The sequence below is a fragment of the Anoplophora glabripennis genome, unplaced genomic scaffold (genome assembly GCF_000390285.2).
Source record: "Anoplophora glabripennis isolate ALB-LARVAE unplaced genomic scaffold, Agla_2.0 scaffold374, whole genome shotgun sequence".
Classification (NCBI taxonomy): domain Eukaryota; kingdom Metazoa; phylum Arthropoda; class Insecta; order Coleoptera; family Cerambycidae; genus Anoplophora; species Anoplophora glabripennis.
The window spans coordinates 441,031-460,805 of record NW_019416499.1 but is presented as its reverse complement, the minus strand read 5'-3'; the positions used below and the strand labels follow the sequence as shown (position 1 = coordinate 460,805).

General features: G+C 33.2%; 1 protein-coding gene across 1 annotated transcript in view; it reads right to left on the bottom strand.

The window, feature by feature from the left end:
* Positions 1 to 684: 684 nt before the first annotated feature.
* Positions 685 to 19,775, bottom strand: part of LOC108908713 (orexin receptor type 1-like) — a gene marked incomplete at its 3' end in the record, with an annotated part of 283,301 nt that continues 264,210 nt past the window's right edge. The window contains exon 3 of the mRNA XM_018712831.1: positions 685 to 850. Coding sequence (XP_018568347.1) covers positions 685 to 850 — 166 coding nt within the window. The remainder of the gene's footprint in view (positions 851 to 19,775) is intronic.

The following is a 19,775-nucleotide window of genomic DNA, read 5'->3' as shown; positions in this document are numbered from 1 at the left end:
AAAATTCAAAAAATTTTCACGAACATTGAGGCCAACTAGCGGCTAAACGAAGCGATTTCGGATATAGGTGAATTAACCTAAATCTGCCTATTTGTAGTCCACGAATTTGTGATCTTCCGTTGTACACGTTATTCTGGGACACCTTGTATAAAATCGCTTCAATTCATCTAGTATGTATGATAATTTCTGACAGTGCTTGGTTTTGTAGCAGTTAGTCGAACAATAAAACTTGGTAACTGTATCCAAATTATTATTGAAAGGGCAATCGAATGTGTATGGCCATTGCAACGATTCGATAAATACGAGATGACATGTCAACGCAATATATTGCTATTGGATTTTTAACTTCTTTAGTAAACATTAAAAAAATGTTTAATTCGACAAAAGTCACAACAGTCTCAACATTAGATATATATCCGTTTTTTTTTTATAAAAGTGAATATGAATTCAGAACGTATAAATTTTCAATTCTTTGTAAATAGTTAAGTTACTTTCATACAGTAATTTCCAGTTGACTTTATTGCTATAAGTATCTGTATCGTCTGGTACAAATATAACAGACGATAATATTTAAGCAGCAACAAACTAATAGCAATTAGATAAACTATTTGCTTTGGCTTTGGTTTTGCAAAAAATATTTTAAATAGTAACACCTCTGATAGAATTTGTATACATCTGGCTTACCGGAGTACAGAAAGCAAGTGAACTGGGAGGAAGCAGAATGCGAACATGACGACCACAGCTACCAGCATTTTCGCTGCCTTCCTTCTGGAGCGGAGTTGTCCTTCTGTGCTGGCATTCATATTCATGGCAAAGGTGTTCACCTGGCCAGATCTGCTTCCGGTTAAATCTGGAACAAGATTGTCTTCTATAGCAGAGTGTATGGTTTTGTAAAATACAGAGGAAGACATTGTCTTGATAATCAAAATTGTAGAAGTTTACGAACGAAAACCAAAGAATTTTATTTATCTTCTTCAAATACAAACTTTGATATAATAAGTGCACATAATCACAGCCTAAACGTAGTTTACTGTGAAGAAATTATTGACAAATCAATTTACGTTTATGCGTGTGTTCTTGTTGTCTTCTCATAATTTGCATTTGTTATTCTTTCAAATCTCTCCTTCAGTTTTACAAAACACTTTGTACACGAGGATATCTTTGTAAATCTGGATTATTAGTTTGGTAAATACTTGTCAATATACAGTTACCATGAGTTTTACTAATTATTCTATTATTTATTTCTAATTTTTCTTTAGAGTAATTCATTTCACAATTATTACTGTCGCTTTTCTATTAAACCTTATGTGAATCGAAAATTTTCCAGATTATCCTTTGACAGGAGCCTACTAGGTTATTTTACATATAAGCTATTTGTAAACTTCGCATTTTTTCATAGAAATGAGATTTCATGAAAAACTAATGAATATTGATATAGGAGCAGGTATAGCAAAGTTGTAAAGAATTTAATTTTGCATCTCATGGTATGAAAATATACAGGATGTTGCATTTAAAAAATTCGAGATTTTTCAATTTTTCAATTGGCAATTTTGACATGATATTTTGGTCACCCTGTATAACACAGGCCAGTTTTTGGAGCATGATTCGGAAGAGTCATCCCTACTAAACACCTGATAAAAAAATGGGCTTAGTAGCTATTAGTATAACCTGTGAGTATCAGAAAATGTAAGCAGCCAATATCGACTAGAAAAACCTTTCAAGCAAGATATCTCAAAAACTGTGAATATTTGAATAGAACTATTCTATACAAAGTACTCTTTATTTTTAATATAGAATGCGAAAAAATATAAAAAATGTGTGTTTCCATTTAAAAACCAAAGTTGGTGTCTGACCAGGAAAAGTGGAACACCCTGTATAGTTGAATATATTTTTAATTTGTACATTCCGAGAAATGTGGCAACACTGTACAAAGAAAAATCCATATAGTCCTCATTTTAACACAGATATTGGACTTTCCCGCACTAGTGAGACACGCTTTATAATATGTAGGAAATTTCTATCATAATATGTTAATTTGGTCATTTGGTTTAATTATCCTCAATTTTCTTTATATAAATTATAAATTCTCTGCCGAATTACGTTGCTTGTCATGTCATCCTCTTTACGCAATGATATAATAACACGAACAGATTTGGACACTGAAACTCTAGTTGATATGTGAATTCCATTTATAATTTCATTATCTGATTTTTCATTTTCTTCCTTTTTTTAAACAATCGTAAATATTTAAAATGAGACTCTGTCATTGAACATGTAAATCTGTATTTTTAAATTCTGAATCTGTTTTATACTAATTCAATATTGTCTGGCGGTATTTCGTTTTGTTCCGCTTCAAAAGGTCTCCAAAATGCCATGTTGTAATACTATTAGTAAATAATTATTATTTCTCCCTTTCGCATATGAATGATTAATAGAAGGTGTGTATAATAAATTACCTGTATCACACCAAATTCTGCATTGCTGCACTGCACTGCTAAGCAATTTGTCAGCAACTAAGATTTATGGCTGGTCGCCCAGTACGGCTGTGTGTGTGTGTGCGGCGTTTACCCGTGCGCGCATTCGTCAACTGGACGACCAGACCTGTATATGGGTATGGCTAAATAAATATGGGAACAAGTTTTTCAAGTATTCCAATGCCGAGTTGCTGCGTAGCGACCGAACCTGGTATATACATACTGCCTAGCTCTTTGATCTTCAATTGAGATTGGAAAGACTATAACTACTGAAGTGAAGATTTATGGATTACAGGTTTGTTTGAGAATGACAAAAATGGAATCTGTTGTATTTATATTCCACTTAATGCTACATTGTACAACTACATGGTAACGATAATATTTTAACAACAATAACTTTAATGATGTATTTTTAATAGCTCATAATTTGAGTACATCTGATTGGCAATTGGTCTCATACTTTTGTAAAAGATGAAATTTATCAAAGCTTCCTGTAACTGCGTCTCCTAAAATTTATGTCAATTCAATGGTTGTGTGAATTGCTCTTTCCCAAAAGAAGATTTACACTTGATATGCATGTAAACATTTCTTACATTAAAATGAAATAGTCAAAAGTCTCATATTCATTATTTATTTTTTTACGACTATGAGAAAAATTAACGCCGAACCTAGAATTATTAACTGGGAATTGTATTTAGATAATACAGCTACCGATACGACAGTGAGGTTTTGAATAATATAATTGAAAATTGTGCACCCTTAACAAATCACAAAAGAAAATAAATTCCATAAAAGATGGAATAATTGTTGGATTTGATTGCGAGCTGTAAAAGCCAAACCAAAAAATAATAAACGTTACTTTAAGGCTTTCAGGGCACGTGCTGATATTTACAGTACCTGGTCTCTGCCAGTTACAAATATTGCTCTTAGTACTCCAGTCAAATTAGATCATAAAACTTGAAAACTTGAAAAAATTATTAGTAGTTATTTTATTGGACTTTATGATGGGGAAGGGTATGTCGATACACAAAATGATAATATCAAAAATAATAATAATTGCAAATAAGTGGCAAATTGACTTGTTTTTTCCCCTTTTTTTTACTGTCCACGAAAATTTAGACGATCTATCGGAATATTAGTTATTTTATGCTGTAGGCAATTAAATTACCTACAATTTAAGGTACCCAAAGTCATTTTCCACTAACTTGTTAACTGTAAAATAAAGGTCGAACGCGAAAATATCAGTTTTCGAGATTTTTTTAACCGAATTTGAAACGTTCAAGTAAAAAATCTCGGGTGCGATCGACAGCGACGTTCACACTCATGCGTGGGCCCGGCGCTCCCGCTCCCGCATGCAGGCCGTTCATTGATGTTGAACATGAACTATCAATGTAAAACTTTCTGAAAATTAAAGTTTAACCCTTTTTTAACTGTCTCTAAAATTCCGGTCCGATACGTCCAATAGTTAATTAACAATTAACGTTGGGAACAAAGAGACGTAGATGATGTCTCTTTTTTAAAAATTACTGTAAAAATAAGCTCTATTTAATGCAAAAAGAGCGTATTCCCTAGCGGTTTTTGCTTGACCCTGGGATAATTTGTTTATAACGCTCCTTTGCACGTTCTACTTTGTTAGTTGTAAAGGGCTACTTAATTCCAAATTTTTAAAATTTTTCTTTTTCAATAAGTTTCTTTGGATCAATTAGAACCTATATCTACGATATTAACTTTTAAAATTAACATTTAGTAATTAAACAATTAGTTGCAAAAAAACGAACGAAATTAATTAACAAATACCTGGAGCAACAAATTCACGGTCAATCGAATCATCAACGTCCACCGCTTTTTGCAATAATAATGCACAATTTTCGAAAACTGATTTTTCCGCATTCCATCTTTATTTTACAGTTAATAAATTGGTGAAATATGATTTAATTTACCTTAAATTGTAGGTAATTTGATTGTCTACAACATAAAATAACTCATTTTCCGATAGGCCGTCTAAATTTTCGTGGACAGTAAAAAAGTTAAAAAAAACAGGTAAATTTGTCACTTATTTGCAATTTGCCAAGTTAGTGTCACTTCTTTTGAGTTATTTTTTGATATTATCATTCTACATACTCTTCCTCGTCATAAAGTACAAAAAAATTACTAATAATTTTTTCACGTTCAAATTCTAATTTGATTGGAGTATTAGCTAGGAATCTTTGACCTGCCTTTGCTGTTCTCGGGCTAGGCTCTATGGAGGCGAGCCCACTATCAGAGTCCTAGACCCTATCTGATGTTCATTTCGGTTCTTGTTATTAGTTCTAAGGCCCCTACGGATGGAACAGACAATGCTGGTTCGCTGAGACGCTCCGTAATGGCCTTTGTAACTACGACCAGTTACAAAGGCATTTAGAAGCAACGAATGTGATCATCCAATGTTTCTAAACGTTTCGCCGTTAGTAGTTTCAAAAGAGTCATTCTGGATGAGCTTGAGTACAGCAAAGTGTAAGCTTTTGGATAAGAATTCGTTAGGGTTTTGAGCAATACGTGCAACGTACAGATAATCTCCAACGTCCTCTAAAGGTAACATCATATTAGTGCGACTCCACTCAGCACCAAAGTGCATCTCAGAAATGTAAAAATTTTAATGGCGTATATTACTCATCAAAAGAAAAAACTTTCGTCTAATAAATTTTTCCAAAAACTTACAATTTTGTCCTGGGTTTTATATTCATGAAAATAATGCAAATTTTTTTTATGTGTATACGTAAGTCGGTCTAAATAGATTTATTTTGATCCAAGGAATTTCTGGTTTTACATACATACATGTATTTTAGAATTTCCTTGTAAAATATCTATTTTTCTGTTTTGTAATCGTGTAATTACTAAATAAATTGTTATAATTAATTGAAAACACTTTACTACAACAAATCAATCTACAGTGTTCTGTTTTTGTATTTCATATGTACAAATGAGATTAATTGCTATAAAATTTCAGCATAACTTTTGAAATGGTTTGAAAATTTCAATACACATTTGTAATAATTACGACAAAATTGTACTGTAGAGAAGTGGGAAATACATATTTTGGTATTTTTAGTTTAGTTTACTTTGTTCCAAATAGTAACGATCATTTTTATTATTCTGTAAACAATTTTTCATGTTTTTAATTGGGATTTTTTGATTAAACATAAAACAAGCTAAGTTCCCAATGGGATTATTGAATGAAGTAGGAATGCATCAAAACTAATGAAAAATTTCATTTGGAAACACAACAAGCTGTTTTATCGCAAAGTTGTCAGTAACTATCGAATAAATCCCATTTGTTCTCCATTTCCAGGCTAAGAAATATAGGTCGCAAAACCCTCTGGCAGAAATGACCCGCTAATAAGACGGAAATCTTAATTCCATGGCTTTGACTGTTTAATTAAACCCTAGAGATAAAACTAAACAAGATATTTATATCATAAAGGTCCTTAGACTAAAATAATATACCTAGGTACATTAATTGTATTTACTGCAACAAATCTGAAAATAATTGTTCTCGTTTCTTTTAGTACCCACAATAAAGTGTTCCTACTGAAAATAATCTTGTTTATATTTTTATTCCGATGTTACTAACTTGTTTATTCTAGTTTTATTGTGCTTTGAAGGCCTCAAAAATTCATTAATACTTTTTTCTAAATATAAAACCATATACTTTTTCAATTTGCAACTGCTCTCTTGTCGTATCGCTGAATAATTTAAATTAAATTGTAATAAAAAAATTATAACAATTAAATAAATATATGAAAAAAAGGTTATATGCAGGGTGTCCCGAAATTAATGGGACCCAGAGCAAGAGTAGATTCCTTACATCAAAATAATGCGATTAAGCCAAACTTACCTTAGTCCATTTGTGGCTAATAAAAAAGTTACAGGGCGTTAAAGTTGAAATTTTGAATTCGAAATTCTTAAAATTCTTAGAAAGTTTTCAAAGGATTCTTTTGAAAATTAGGGAGTTTTCTGGGACGAAAAAAACGAATCCGTACTTAATTTTGCTGTAGACGCTAGAGGGCGCTACGAAATGTACTCTTGGTTGATAAAAACTGGTTATAACTTTTTTATCAGTGTGTGTACGAAAGTTTTAATAGAAAAATATTGTTCTCCTATCTATTTTTCACAAATCAGGGAGACTTGTTTTATGTCGATAAATTTAACCGTTTTCGATTTATTTCTTGTTTTTCTATTGGATGCAATAAAATAAAATAAAATAAAATAAAAGTTTATACATAGTTACTTACGTAAAACTGTCACAGTAAGCTTTGGTTATTTGAAAACAAATTGTACTATTGACAATTAGGTGACTGACAAGTAACTTATGTTAAATAGTGTATTCCTTTAAGTTTTTGTTTACAATTAATAATATCGCGTGAAATATGCCTCGCCATAATTTATTTTCTAATGAAGAAATGCGAGATATGGTATGTATTTATACAAAAGAAAATTTTAATGGACGTCGTGCGTGTCGTAGGTATTTAGAAAGTTACCCAAATAGATTACTACCAAATCACAAATTATTTAAAAATCTTTATTACCTGTTAGGAGATACTGGATCGTTTCGTCCTAAAAGACGAGATGCTGGCCGTCCAACTGCTGTTACTTCAGGACAAGAGGAGGATATTTTTCTTCGTGTAACAGAAATAAGTTTACGACGAATGTCTGCGGCTGTAGTGGTACCTAAATCATCTATTCATAGATTATTTCATAATGAAAAACTGTACCCGTATCACTTTAGCCCAGTGCAGAATTTACTACCTGCAGATTTTCCAGATAGGGAACAATTTTGTCTTCGATTCTTAGACCGACACAATGATGATCCACACTTTTTAAGCAAGGTGCTGTTTACAGACGAAGCCACATTTACTCGCCGGGGCGTTTTCAACTTCAGAAATAAACATGTTTGGGATAATGAAAACCCGCATGTATTAAGAGAACGTCATTTCCAACATGAATTTAAGATAAACATTTAGTGTGGTATTGTTGGAAATCATCTGTTGGGCCCTGTTGAATTGCCATATTATCTGAATGGCCGTTCTTACTTACATTTCTTAGAACATGATTTTGAGGAACTTATTGATGATTTACCATTAAATGTAAGACACAATATGTTTTTTATGCAAGACGGTGCCCCTGCCCATTTTTCTGTACAGGTGCGAAACTATCTTAACGCACAATTTCCCCAACGGTGGATAGGTCGCGGCAGCACGTTTTCATGGCCCGCACGAAGCCCAGATTTAAACCCCATGGATTTCAGTATTTGGGGTATTTTGAAATCAAAAGTTTACAGTGACCCTATTAATACACGGGATGAGCTGTGGCAAGCAATTTTAAATGCTACGAATTTATTAAGAAATGAAGAAACACTATTTAATATTAGACAATCATTTATCAAACGAATAAGATTGTGTATTAATGTAAACGGGGGTCATATTGAGAATTTAATGTAGCCACCTGAATGTAATTAAATTATTATTAAAAATAATCTTTAGTTTTTTACGTAAGTAACTACAAACTTTTATTTTATTTTATTGCATCCAATAGAAAAACAAGAAATAAATCGAAAACGGTTAAATTTATCGACATAAAACAAGTATCCCTTATTTGTGAAAAATAGATAGGAGAACAATATTTTTCTATTAAAACTTTCGTACACACATAATAAAATAAAAAAAATATACCCAGTTTTTATCAACCAAGAGTACATTTCGTAGCGCCCTCTAGCGTCTACAGCAAAATTAAATACGGATTAGTTTTTCTCGTCCCAGAAAACCCCCTAATCCAAATTTTCAAAAGAATCATTAGAAAACTTTCTAAGAATTTTAAGAATTTCGAATTCAAAATTTCAATTTTAACGCCCTGTAACTTTTTTATTAGCCACAAATGAACCAAGGTAAGTTTGGCTTATCGCATTATTTTGATGTAAGGAATCTACTCTTGCTCTGTGTGCCATTAATTTCGGGACATCCTGTATACGTATATACATTTTTTGCGGAATGTAAGACAAATGATTTATATCGATAATTAATATAAACATTGAAATTATCTTGTTTTTCACTGCAACGCTGCATGATAATATCAGTAACAGACTGACGGTTTTCAGCTTACTTTATATCTTTTGAATGGGAAGAGATATCTAAAAACTTCATACAATGCAAAAAATATACAGTGTGTCCATTAAAGAATGGGCCAAACTTTCCCACTAGATTTTACGACGAAAATTATGGGGAAAAGTCATATACAATATTGCTCATAACCGCTTAGTTTTCGAGATACAGGGTGTTGTAGTTGAAAAAATAAATAACATTTTCTTTAATGTCTTTCGACTACTTTGAGCTAATTCCGTGAAATTTCGTATCCGGGGCTTTTTTGGAATGATAAATTCGAATTTATCGACGATTTCGTATCTTGCCAGGGTGGCACAAGCAACCATTTAAACCGCCAAAACTTTTTTGTGCCACGGTGTATTTCACTTTGGCCTGGAAAAATCTTTTCCCTCAACTTTTCTGCTTAAATAAGGTATACATTGCTAATATCTCTAAAGCCAACCGTATTCAACAAAAAGGTATTTAAATTTGTAAATGCATAAAAAAATAAACGTTATTGCAAGTGTAAATTTAATAAGTAAAGGGCCTTAAATTGAACCATGAGGAACACCAGAAAAAAACTTCAAAACTGTTAGAAATCATGTTAACGCATATTTATTGAGACCTTTCATGTAAATAAGAATTAATAAGTGGGTCATCAAAACCGGAGTACTTAAGTTTAAAACAAAGAACCTTATGATTAATTGTGTCAAAGGCTTTAGAGAAGGCCAATAAAACAGCTAATTAAAAGCTCAGCCAGGTACGAAGAAATGCCTGTCTGAGCATCGCTGGAACAATGCGAACAACAACCACCATAGTAATAGAGATAACGCTGTGTCTGCCACCTCTGGATATCTATCTAAGAGAAGTGGCGTGACAGTATTTCTCCCCATTTTGCATTGGACCGACCCTACACAGTACTCATCAGGGGACAGGAGGAAACCGTCAGCGAGGATGTAATTACCGTCTTTACAGATGGATCAAAAAAGAAGGAAGGTTCAGGATGTTGAATTGATTCTAGGCCTATATTAGAGAGATCCCCCTGAGCAACGTAATTACCTTTTTCTCTTTAGGTTGGTTAGCGGCTCAGATGGATTGATCTCCTAATGGGAGGAAGTACAAGGGGCCCAATGGGGCCTAAGTGTTATAGCCTCGAAGATACCCTCCCCACAATTCCAGAATCCAGATTCCAGTCCAATAAAACTAAAATACTATCTAGTCCCATCCCTTGAGGTTTTATTGAGTCATCAGTGACGATAATAAAATCAGTTGAAGTAATATATTCTTTCCTGATGCCACATTGCAATTAAAGTAAATGTTACTTACAAAATAGCCGTGAATTTGATTATATAATAATATTTCAAAAATTTTGGAGTGCTGGCAATATGCTAATTATTCTATTTTAATTCTTTCTTTTAAGTAAAAGAAATTTTGGTATGTGCTCTCTGGCAGTACTGATATTTTCTAAATATAATCAAGAACTTTTTTTTAACTCAATAAGAGTATAAATAATTTCTTTGCCCTTCGATCGGTAAAAATTTAAAATTTTGTTTAGCATAGGCGTAAAGGCAATTAATGAATAATGAAATACCTACATACTAAACATAAATAAATAATTTGAACTTAGTTAAATCGTTTTATTTCGATCGCAAGAATCTATAGTAGCTTCTTGTTGCTGGAAAATATTGAAACACCCTATAAGGGATGCAATGAACTCACAGAATCCTGTCAGAGATCGCTGCCCATTTAATAACATCGTTCACTTCTCCGAAGCCGAAATTCTTTCTTTATTGAAGCGCTCTTCGACACTTCACGTCAAATTCTTGTGAAATACGGCGCGGACGCCTAAATAAAAGTTGGGAATAATTGAATTCTGAACCATTATAAATTCGGCCGCGTGTCATCCTGTCAACAGGGGGGTGGTTGCGCCCTTCGCTCAGATGGTCGATATTAATTGGACAACTGTATACTACTGTTCGCTTTTTTCTCTCCTCCCTGGCCATTATTCAAATAAATCAAAGGCCCGGTGGATTTTTATGAACTCTATGAAGCGTGAAATGATTTCAAGTGAAATTTTACATTTTCATTGAAAGGATATTAATCTTTTGTGAACAACTGCGTAAATCAGTAAGCCTTATACAGGGCAAGAGAGAGTAATACACAACTGAAAACTTTGAAGACAGTTTTTGAGGTACAGTGTGACCATATGTTCGAAAAACTGTGACTATGAACAATTTACGTTACAATAACTACAAATTAACGTTTAAATTGTAGCTTTATGAATATGGTATCTAGAACTTAAAACAGTTTACTTGACTTATACAGAGTGTGGCGTGTATAATCTATAAAAATTAAACTATAGCTTCCTAATGATATTTGTAATAGAAAAGTGTTATACGAAAAAGTTCTATTTTTGCGTTTTTTTTTCGTAAATTAAAGTTCAATTATAGATCAAAATATTTCTTTGGAACGGTCCTGTCCGTGTGTTGTACGATGAGTTACGTACTGTAGACCAGCCTCGTAAACAAATCGTCGTTGAAAGATAGAATTCTCAATTTTTGGTGAATTTTTCAATGCAAGAGTACAAACTAAGAAAAATAAATATTAAAAAAACTGATATTTTCTTATTATAATAATTAATAGTACTTAATTACTATCTTAAATGCATTGTTGTTACTGCAAGGGTTCGCAAACAAAACCACATCCGTAAGCATCTGTAGTTGCCAATCGCATGCACTAAACAAACTCCATTAAAATATGGAACAAACTGAAATAAAACTTTCCATGTCTAGAGAAAATGTTGAAATTTATCCCCACTAGTGCGGATACAGGCATGGCACCGACGCACCCAATTTTGGCGAATACTTTCCCAAATCCCAGATATTCCCCTAACTGTGTCAGCAGCTTCAAGTATATCGTTTCGCAATTCTTCCACCGTAGCAATTGGAGTATTGTAAATCAATGGCTTCAAGTGACTCCAAAGATAAAAGTCCATTTGAGTTAAATCGGCTTACCGAGGTAGCCACGGCACAGGACAAAAACGTCTAATTCATCGCTGAGAAAACATTTCATTCAAAAGTGTCGTTACTTCTCGAGTACTGTGTTGAGGAGCCCCATCTTGAAGATAAAACATGTGTGCCCGAACTTGTAATGCCACATCGTCCAATAATGACTTCCAAAAAGTCAGCATATTATTATGTTGGTTCATTTAGTTGTCCTTCAAAGAAATAGGTACCCACAAGTACATCGCCTATTATGAGTTTCCCTAATCGCCTCAGGATTTTCATCGGCCCATATGTGCATATTATCGAAATTCATTTCATATCGGGCAAATGTCGCCTCATCTACAGCTGGCGCCTTAAGATGCGACTTGCTGTGCGAGTCGTCGAGTACTAATTGTGGGGTCTTCGTCAAGATTTTCCAGCACTGCATCTTCAACATTAAGGTTCACTTGCTGACCACGTCCTTCTACTCGAGGAATAACACTTTCCGTATCTCGCAGCCGCTGAACGCACTGTAGGATTGTATTTGCACATGGGGGGTGACGTTGTGGCCGCGAGCGCAGTTTCTCCGGCTGCACCACACACTAACACCATATCGACACGTTCGGAAATAGTAAATACATTGTTTTCTCGGTTCATCGGTTCATTGTAAAACTAGTTTGTGCACAAACTAAAAAATTAAGCAAAGTAAGAAATAAGAATCTCATTTTTAATGTAATCGGCACGCTATTCTTATTTTTTACTTCTTTATAAAAATTACATTGTCACTATCATGGAATTACAAAATAAAAATTTTTGTCTGGAATCTTTCACTTTTGAACACTGATGGGTTGATGGACGATGCTTAATATTTAATAATTAAGTGAATAATGAATTCAATAAAAATACAAAATCAGTTGACGGCACAATTTTTTTGACAATGTAACCTAACCTTGTTTTAGTATTGCTAGTTTTAGATTATTATACCGACTTAAATTATAAGGTTGCATCACGGGTCGCATAAAAACATTTCCGAAGTTTTTAATAAGTAACACAGGGTCGGCCTTAATTTTCGTTGAATAAATTAACTTTAATTTACAAAAAAAAACGCGAAGATAGAACTTTTTCGTATTATAAGACTTTTCTATTACAAATATCATCAGGAAGCTGTAGTTTAATTTTTCTAGATTATACACACCACACCTTGTATCTTTGTTAGTGTAAGTAAATGTAACACATTAAAATTTGTACAGAAATATTTTAAGATCTATCAGTATTGCCACTTTAATACTAATTTTTTATTTATCTATGGTGTTACGTTAACTTTTCGTTAGTACGAAACAGGGCAGGCCTTGACTAAGCTACAGTGAAGTCGATTCAGATATTATAGAATATCTTTCATTTATTTATTTTCTTTTTATTATAAGAAGGGCGCCACTTGATTTTTCATATACCCTGAAACTGTTAAAATCACAGGCAAATTGATTTGAGGGGTAAACTTTAGAAATTTGTTATAAATATATCTAGTAGTGGTAAACTAATTTACAAAAAAAAAGGATTACAGATTAAAATAACATTTATAATCAATGCCTTAGTCAATGCAAAATATGTGTTGGTGGGATAAAAAATATCGTATGGTACCTACTTGGTAGCTAGAGAAAATTTTTATGTTAACGTACTACTTACGGTACACCTGTAATAATAATAATAATATTATTATTAATGTGTTGGTTTAACAAACCCTACACATTAATAAAGTGTGAAAATGAAGAAATAATTGAATCCACGACTAGATGGTACATATCATTGTTACATCAAAGGCTATGCAGTTTTCCCTTCACGGATATCTGATCTCCCGCCGCGTAAGGTTTTCCTAGTAGTTCAATGTGGTTATGCTGTATTAAGGAATGAAATACTGAATACAATTACAAGTTGATGGTTAATAGTATATTAATCAACAAGTTTTGAAAACGACTCTTTGCACACGAGCTGAAGGCGAGGTCCACAAGTCGAGCGAGTGTGCAAAGAGGTTTTCAAACGAGTTTTTTAGGATACTTTTTATACGACTGCAAACAGAGACCACAAAAATCAAATTTTAATTTAAATCGTTTTTATTACTAAAATTGTCAACGCATTAACAAAATAAATTAAATACAACTTTTAATTTAACTCTAACGCATTAACAAAAGAAACTAATATTTAATATTTATGGTAACATTTGAACAATCCTTGAAGGTTACGCTGGGAAAAGCAGTATGATTGTGCACCTTGTTTTCGGTAATAGAGAATATTTTTGGTATCGTGTTTTTAGTGCAGTTTTTCAGCGTGCGGTCGTTGTTTTCTTGTTATATTCCAGTAGACGATCCTTGTTCTGGTTCTGTGGCAGCAGAAGACACTGAAGACTCTATCTTTTTCGAAACTTTCATTTTATTTCTCAAACAGTCATCAACGTAGCCTTCGGCAACTGTACTGCATTTCCACCCTCCATGGCGTTTGCGGGCAAGCAGATTTGAGCCAGAATTGACTAAAATTGTGGCCGATGAACGCCGAAAACAATGTCCCGTGTAACTTTCTGGATTCTCTATCATCCAAAAATTGGCGATTTCCCTAGCCATGTTTCCAATTTTGTTGATGCCAACGTTTTGGCTTGAACATTTTCCGTTTTGATAGTTTAAAAAACACCTTGGTACCTTTGTTTTTGTATTCTTCAGTTTAATCAGCATAACACTGCCGAAATCTTTGGTGTCTTCTATTTTGAGATAACATAATTCCTCCCTTCGACATGCCCCAGATAGTCTAACTGCCACCACCGCCTTGATAAGTAAATATTTGTCGTCTGATGCTTTCGTCAAAAACCGGCAAAAATCATCTTCTGTGAAGATTTGGGACTTTGCGACGTAGTTTTCGGATTTTCGTTTGATTAACGCTTGCAACTTTTTATAGCTTCCAAGATCTATGTTGTGATTGGCACTTAACGTTGACTTGAGCATCGAAAAAATCGTCCACAACGTCGAAGATTTATATTTCTTATATAGATAGTTCTTCAAAATACACCATTACTGCGTTTTCTGAGAAAGTTTGGACATTTTTGGCTAGTCGCCAGTCCATAAATCGGCTTAACTCAGCTTCATACCTGCTTCTGGATTTTGTGGGCAGCAGTTCCGAACATATTTCGCTTGGTTTCTGTAAAATCTCTTTAGAATCACACATTTTCACACCCAAACATCGGGAATTCAACAATTTTTGAAGTATCTAATCAACAAAATAAAGGAGCCGTGACGGTTGCTATGAAACTCAGCCAACTTGAAACATTGCATAATTTGGGTGACAACATCAAACAAAAATCACAATCTGGAGACGCGTGTGCAAAGATGACATAACCGTGTGCAAAATGTTTAGCACACGGCGTGTACAAAATACCGTTTTCAGAGCGTGTTTTCCGTGCGCAAGGCAGTCGTATAAAAAGTTTTTTATAACATTTTTACTAAATAGTTACTCCTAAAATACATAGTTCTCATTATAGCACACTTACAGCTCAATAACATAAAAGATATAGGATATAGGTGTCACAAATCTTAACAGTAGATAATCTTCTCAAAATAGTGAAAAATGTCTCCAAAATCTTAACCAGAGTAGATGTCTTTTATTAAGGAGAACATTTTTGATACACTCATTATTTTGAACACTGAAAATCATTGATATTATGAATCATGAAGGAGCAGTTCGCATAAAGATCATCAGGATTTACTTTTACCTTAACTTTTTCATTTCAATTACTAAAATATCATGTTTTTTCATAAAAAAAGGTATTCTTGTGTTCTACAAGTACTACTTGACTACTATATCAAGGAAACTTAAAAACTAAAAGAAGACTACAGCTTGTGTGCAAGATTTGAATTTTGTCAGACTGAGAGAGAAAGACATATCCGTTAACCCGTTGTAGAAGTATGAGTATTACAGTGAATTGAAGAAAATCCGAAAGTCTGCCTTAATAGTTCCTGCTAGAGAAGGATTTAGTTGTATTTTGCGACTACTACTGTATCCTTACTACTTTAATCCGCGTATAACAGGTAATCTCGATCGAGTTAATTATCGCCGTCGATTGAAATTAATCAAAATACAGATTTTCCCACAAAATTCACCTATACCTACTAATGGGCAAATGCAATTCTCCATTCTTTCTTTGAATGTAAACATCAAGGAAGTATTTCCGAATTGAAACCTTATGATCGTGATTGGCGGATTTGAAAAAACCACCGAGTAACAAGTTTCAGACATAATCCTCAATTTGAATGTCTTTCTGATTTTTACATCCGCCATAATGGATTCGCTATATTTTGTTTAGGAATTTTCGGATTCGGATTTACAAAAAAGTCGAGTACAAATAGACGAGGTCAAAATAATATCAGTTCTTCGTATAATTTTTTTTCGTACGGGCCTTCGTTAACAAGTTAAGGGCCCTCAAAGGTGAAAATTAAAAGTTATTTTTATTTGCAGTCTCTAAAGTATTAACTTCAGCGTGATGCAAATTTGGTGATCGATAATATAGGCGTACATATTGTTTTTGATGTAAGTCAGCAAGTCAGAATTTTTCCATAGATGACAATCGCAATCTGCCTGTATCAAAAATAAGCTCGGTCTCTGAAGAATTTGCTAACAATAATACCCTTGGTTCAACTCGGTAAAATTAACAGTTTAGGAAATATTTGTGATTTTATGTCACACTGTACATCGAGAGGCGCCTCCACCATTTTTTGTTTTTAATTTTTAATTGGACATAATTACTATGATAGAACTGTACATATTTTTAAGATAAGAGCCTAAAAAATCTTACTGCCTGCTAATGTAATTTTCACTAACAAAATTTGACAAACACACTTTGCACATAACACAAAATAGAAAAAAACGAGAATAAGTTAAAGTAAGTTAAAGAAATAATTTAAGAGAAAGAAAAATATCAAAATACATTTTCAATATGGGCACCTACCACCTCCCACACTTCCTAAGTCTACTAATGTTATTTGTTTGTACACGAAAAAGCATTTCTGGGGTATGTCTAATATTATCACAATGGAAATTATCTTATAATTATTATAATATAAGGGATTATAATCTTTGTAATTCATCCCTTGTCTGTACTGGGGTTGAGTACACTAAACTTTTGAGGTATCCCCACAGGAAGAAGTCCGTCGGGTTAAAGTCAGGAGAACATGGTGGCCATGAAATTGGGAGTCCTATCCCAATCCATTTACATATTATGAAACACAACGGATAAATAATGTTTTCATACATCAATAGTGAAATGGGGAGGAGCCCCATCGTGCATGAACCAAACGTTTCTTCGGGTGCGTCTGATGGAACATACTAGTGGCTGCAAATTATTTTGCAAAAACTCCAAATATCGATGTTTATTCAGACGTTCCTCAGAAACGTATGGACCTATTAAATTATTAACCACTACTCCTTCCCATACATTAATAGCGAGTAATAAATTAGTAGGTCTATAAGTTTTTGAGAAAGATCTGAATGGACATCAGTATTTGGAGTTGAATACTTAACTTACTTTAACTTATTGTTTTGTTTCTCTATTTTGTGTTATGTATAAAGTGTGTTTGTTAAATTTTATTATTGAATATTACTTTAGTAGAGAGTAAGATTTTTTAGGTTCTTATTTTAAAGATATGTACGGTTCTAACATAGTAATTATGTCCGATTAAAAATTTAAAAAATGAAGAAGGCGCCGCTCGATGTGCACTGTGATATAAAATCACAAATATTTCCTAAATTGTTAATTTTACCGAGTTGAACCAGGAGGGTATTATCGTTGGAAAATTCTTCTGGGAACTTATTTTTGACGCAGGCAGATTGCTATCGTCATATATGTAAAAATTATGGGTTGTTAACCATTGGGCATAGTCCGTTCCTGTCATTCTGGGCATAATAAAGTTTCATTTACAACATCAAAAACAAGCTGTAGGCATGTGTTATTAATCACCAAATTTGCATCATGCTGAAGTAAATATTTTAGAGTCTGTAAATAAAAATTTTATTTTCACCTTTGAGGGCCCGTAACTTGTTAGCGAAGGCCCGTATGAAAAAAGTTTATATGAAGAACTGATACTCATTTGACCTCATCTATTTGGATCTCGACTTTTTTTATAGCAAATACCGGGACACCCTGTATATTTGGTAATATAAAATACAAGGCTATGATTTTTCACAATGATTTACAACTCCTAGGCATGGAATTAACCCCCGTGTAGGGGTGGGTGTGGATTTAATTTGCATATATTTCTTTCCAATGCTCCAATGCTTATTTTAAAATATTTTCTCAGAGTATTTGCAAATGGTTGCTTTCCATTATAAAGCTTTACCGTATCCTGACTATTTCACCCTATTTTAGGGGATAGTTTAGAGCTTTACTAAAAAATGTCATGGTAAATCGGTTTTTGGGCTGCGGATTCGGGTTCAGCATCAAAAAATACACTAGATCTATGTACTCATGTCTTTGGTACGTAACTTTTTTTGTGTAATTGTTCAAATAGCACATTTACTTTTATATTAATTAGTATATATCATATTTAATTTTATGTTAGCTTGTATTGTATGATATAAAAATAAATACCATTTAATTTCTTAATGTAAAACATATACCTAGTTGCCTTTAACACATTTTGTAGTTACTGGTGAGTTCAGTTGACAAGTGATCCTCACTATTTTTAACTTATCCACAACTAATTTTTTTTCTGTTTTCACTTTTAATAATAATGAACCGATTACTCCTGTGCCCTAGAATATAAAAGTGATTGATTTAATTGCTTGTAATTAATTTTTTCTCCTTTAGACTGTTAGTGAAACTTTCATGACATTGACAGATCTAAAATAAGCTGCTTTCAGAGCTAAATCTAATGCTAGTACTACGAAAATGCCTTTTCATTACAGAGCATAACAAAATTTAAATCATCCCAAGAGACCTTACTCTTTAGGCATATCGCATTGAAATTGCGTGAATAGAATTTGCCGCCACATAACTTGATTCAAGACCGTTAGTAAATGAGAACTATTTAAAGATAATTTTTTAACTTTGGATCATAGACCCTTTTTTTGTCTTGAATGAGAGTGAATTCCTTTAGGAAATTTACTGTCTTCGGTGCCACCCACGTTCATTAAAAATGCCTACGAGGCTTCTTCTCACTAAAGTTTGAGGATTTCATTTATACAATAAACGAGTTTGTCGATGTTAAAGGTTTTGTTTGTAATAGCAGTTAACGCAACGGTTGAACGCAAACTTTCTTTTATAAAGGCAATTCTGCAAAAGTTGCGGTACGCACCGCAGTTTGTAATTAATTCAAGCTTAGGAGAAACTTAAAACGAAAAGTTGTTTACAATTTGTAACGCTACAGGCTGGATATCGATATTATGAAGTTGAGGAGGGGAACGCAATGAAAGAGAGTGCGAGTGATGGCAAAGTATTAAATGTTTGATAAGACGCGTTGCAGCGTCTGATCCTATTGTAATTTTGTTCTTGACAGGTTATAATGTTGAATATTTATTTACATGTTTAGGTCCTTACAACTAACCGTTAGCTACTTAAGTTTATTGGGACATAGATACGCAGTTTTCTAAGCAGCGAACAGACATGATGTTTTGAAATTTTGAATCTAACAGTAACTTTACTTTTGAAACATTTTATAGGATACTTTTTCTCATAATATTAATGTTTTAGTGCTTTACTCCCACATTTAATAAATAAAATAAACCGATTAGTCTACGGGTATTGCATATCTTGTAAAAACTTCAATATTCATAATTATTACTCCATAGCCATCACTGATATTATTTTATTCTTTTGGGCTATTTTGTTTTTTTTACGCTCTGATAACGTCAAAGTCTGATCGAACTATGTACCAGGTTCGGTCGCTGACGCAGCAACCCGGCATTGAAATATTTGAAAAACTTGTTCCCATATATATTTAGTCATACCCATATACAGGTCTGGTTGCACTAATTGTGGAGGTGGTAGAAATATACAGCGTGGTAAAAAAGTTCTGCATAATATTTATATATTCATGAAACAATTTTTTTTCGAAAAACGGTGAGACCCGTCGATTTTTATTTGATCCAGGGCACCTTGTTACGTGGAAAAATTTTTTTTTCGATAATCCACTTACGGCAGCGATGACATATTTTTTTTAAATGACAACGCA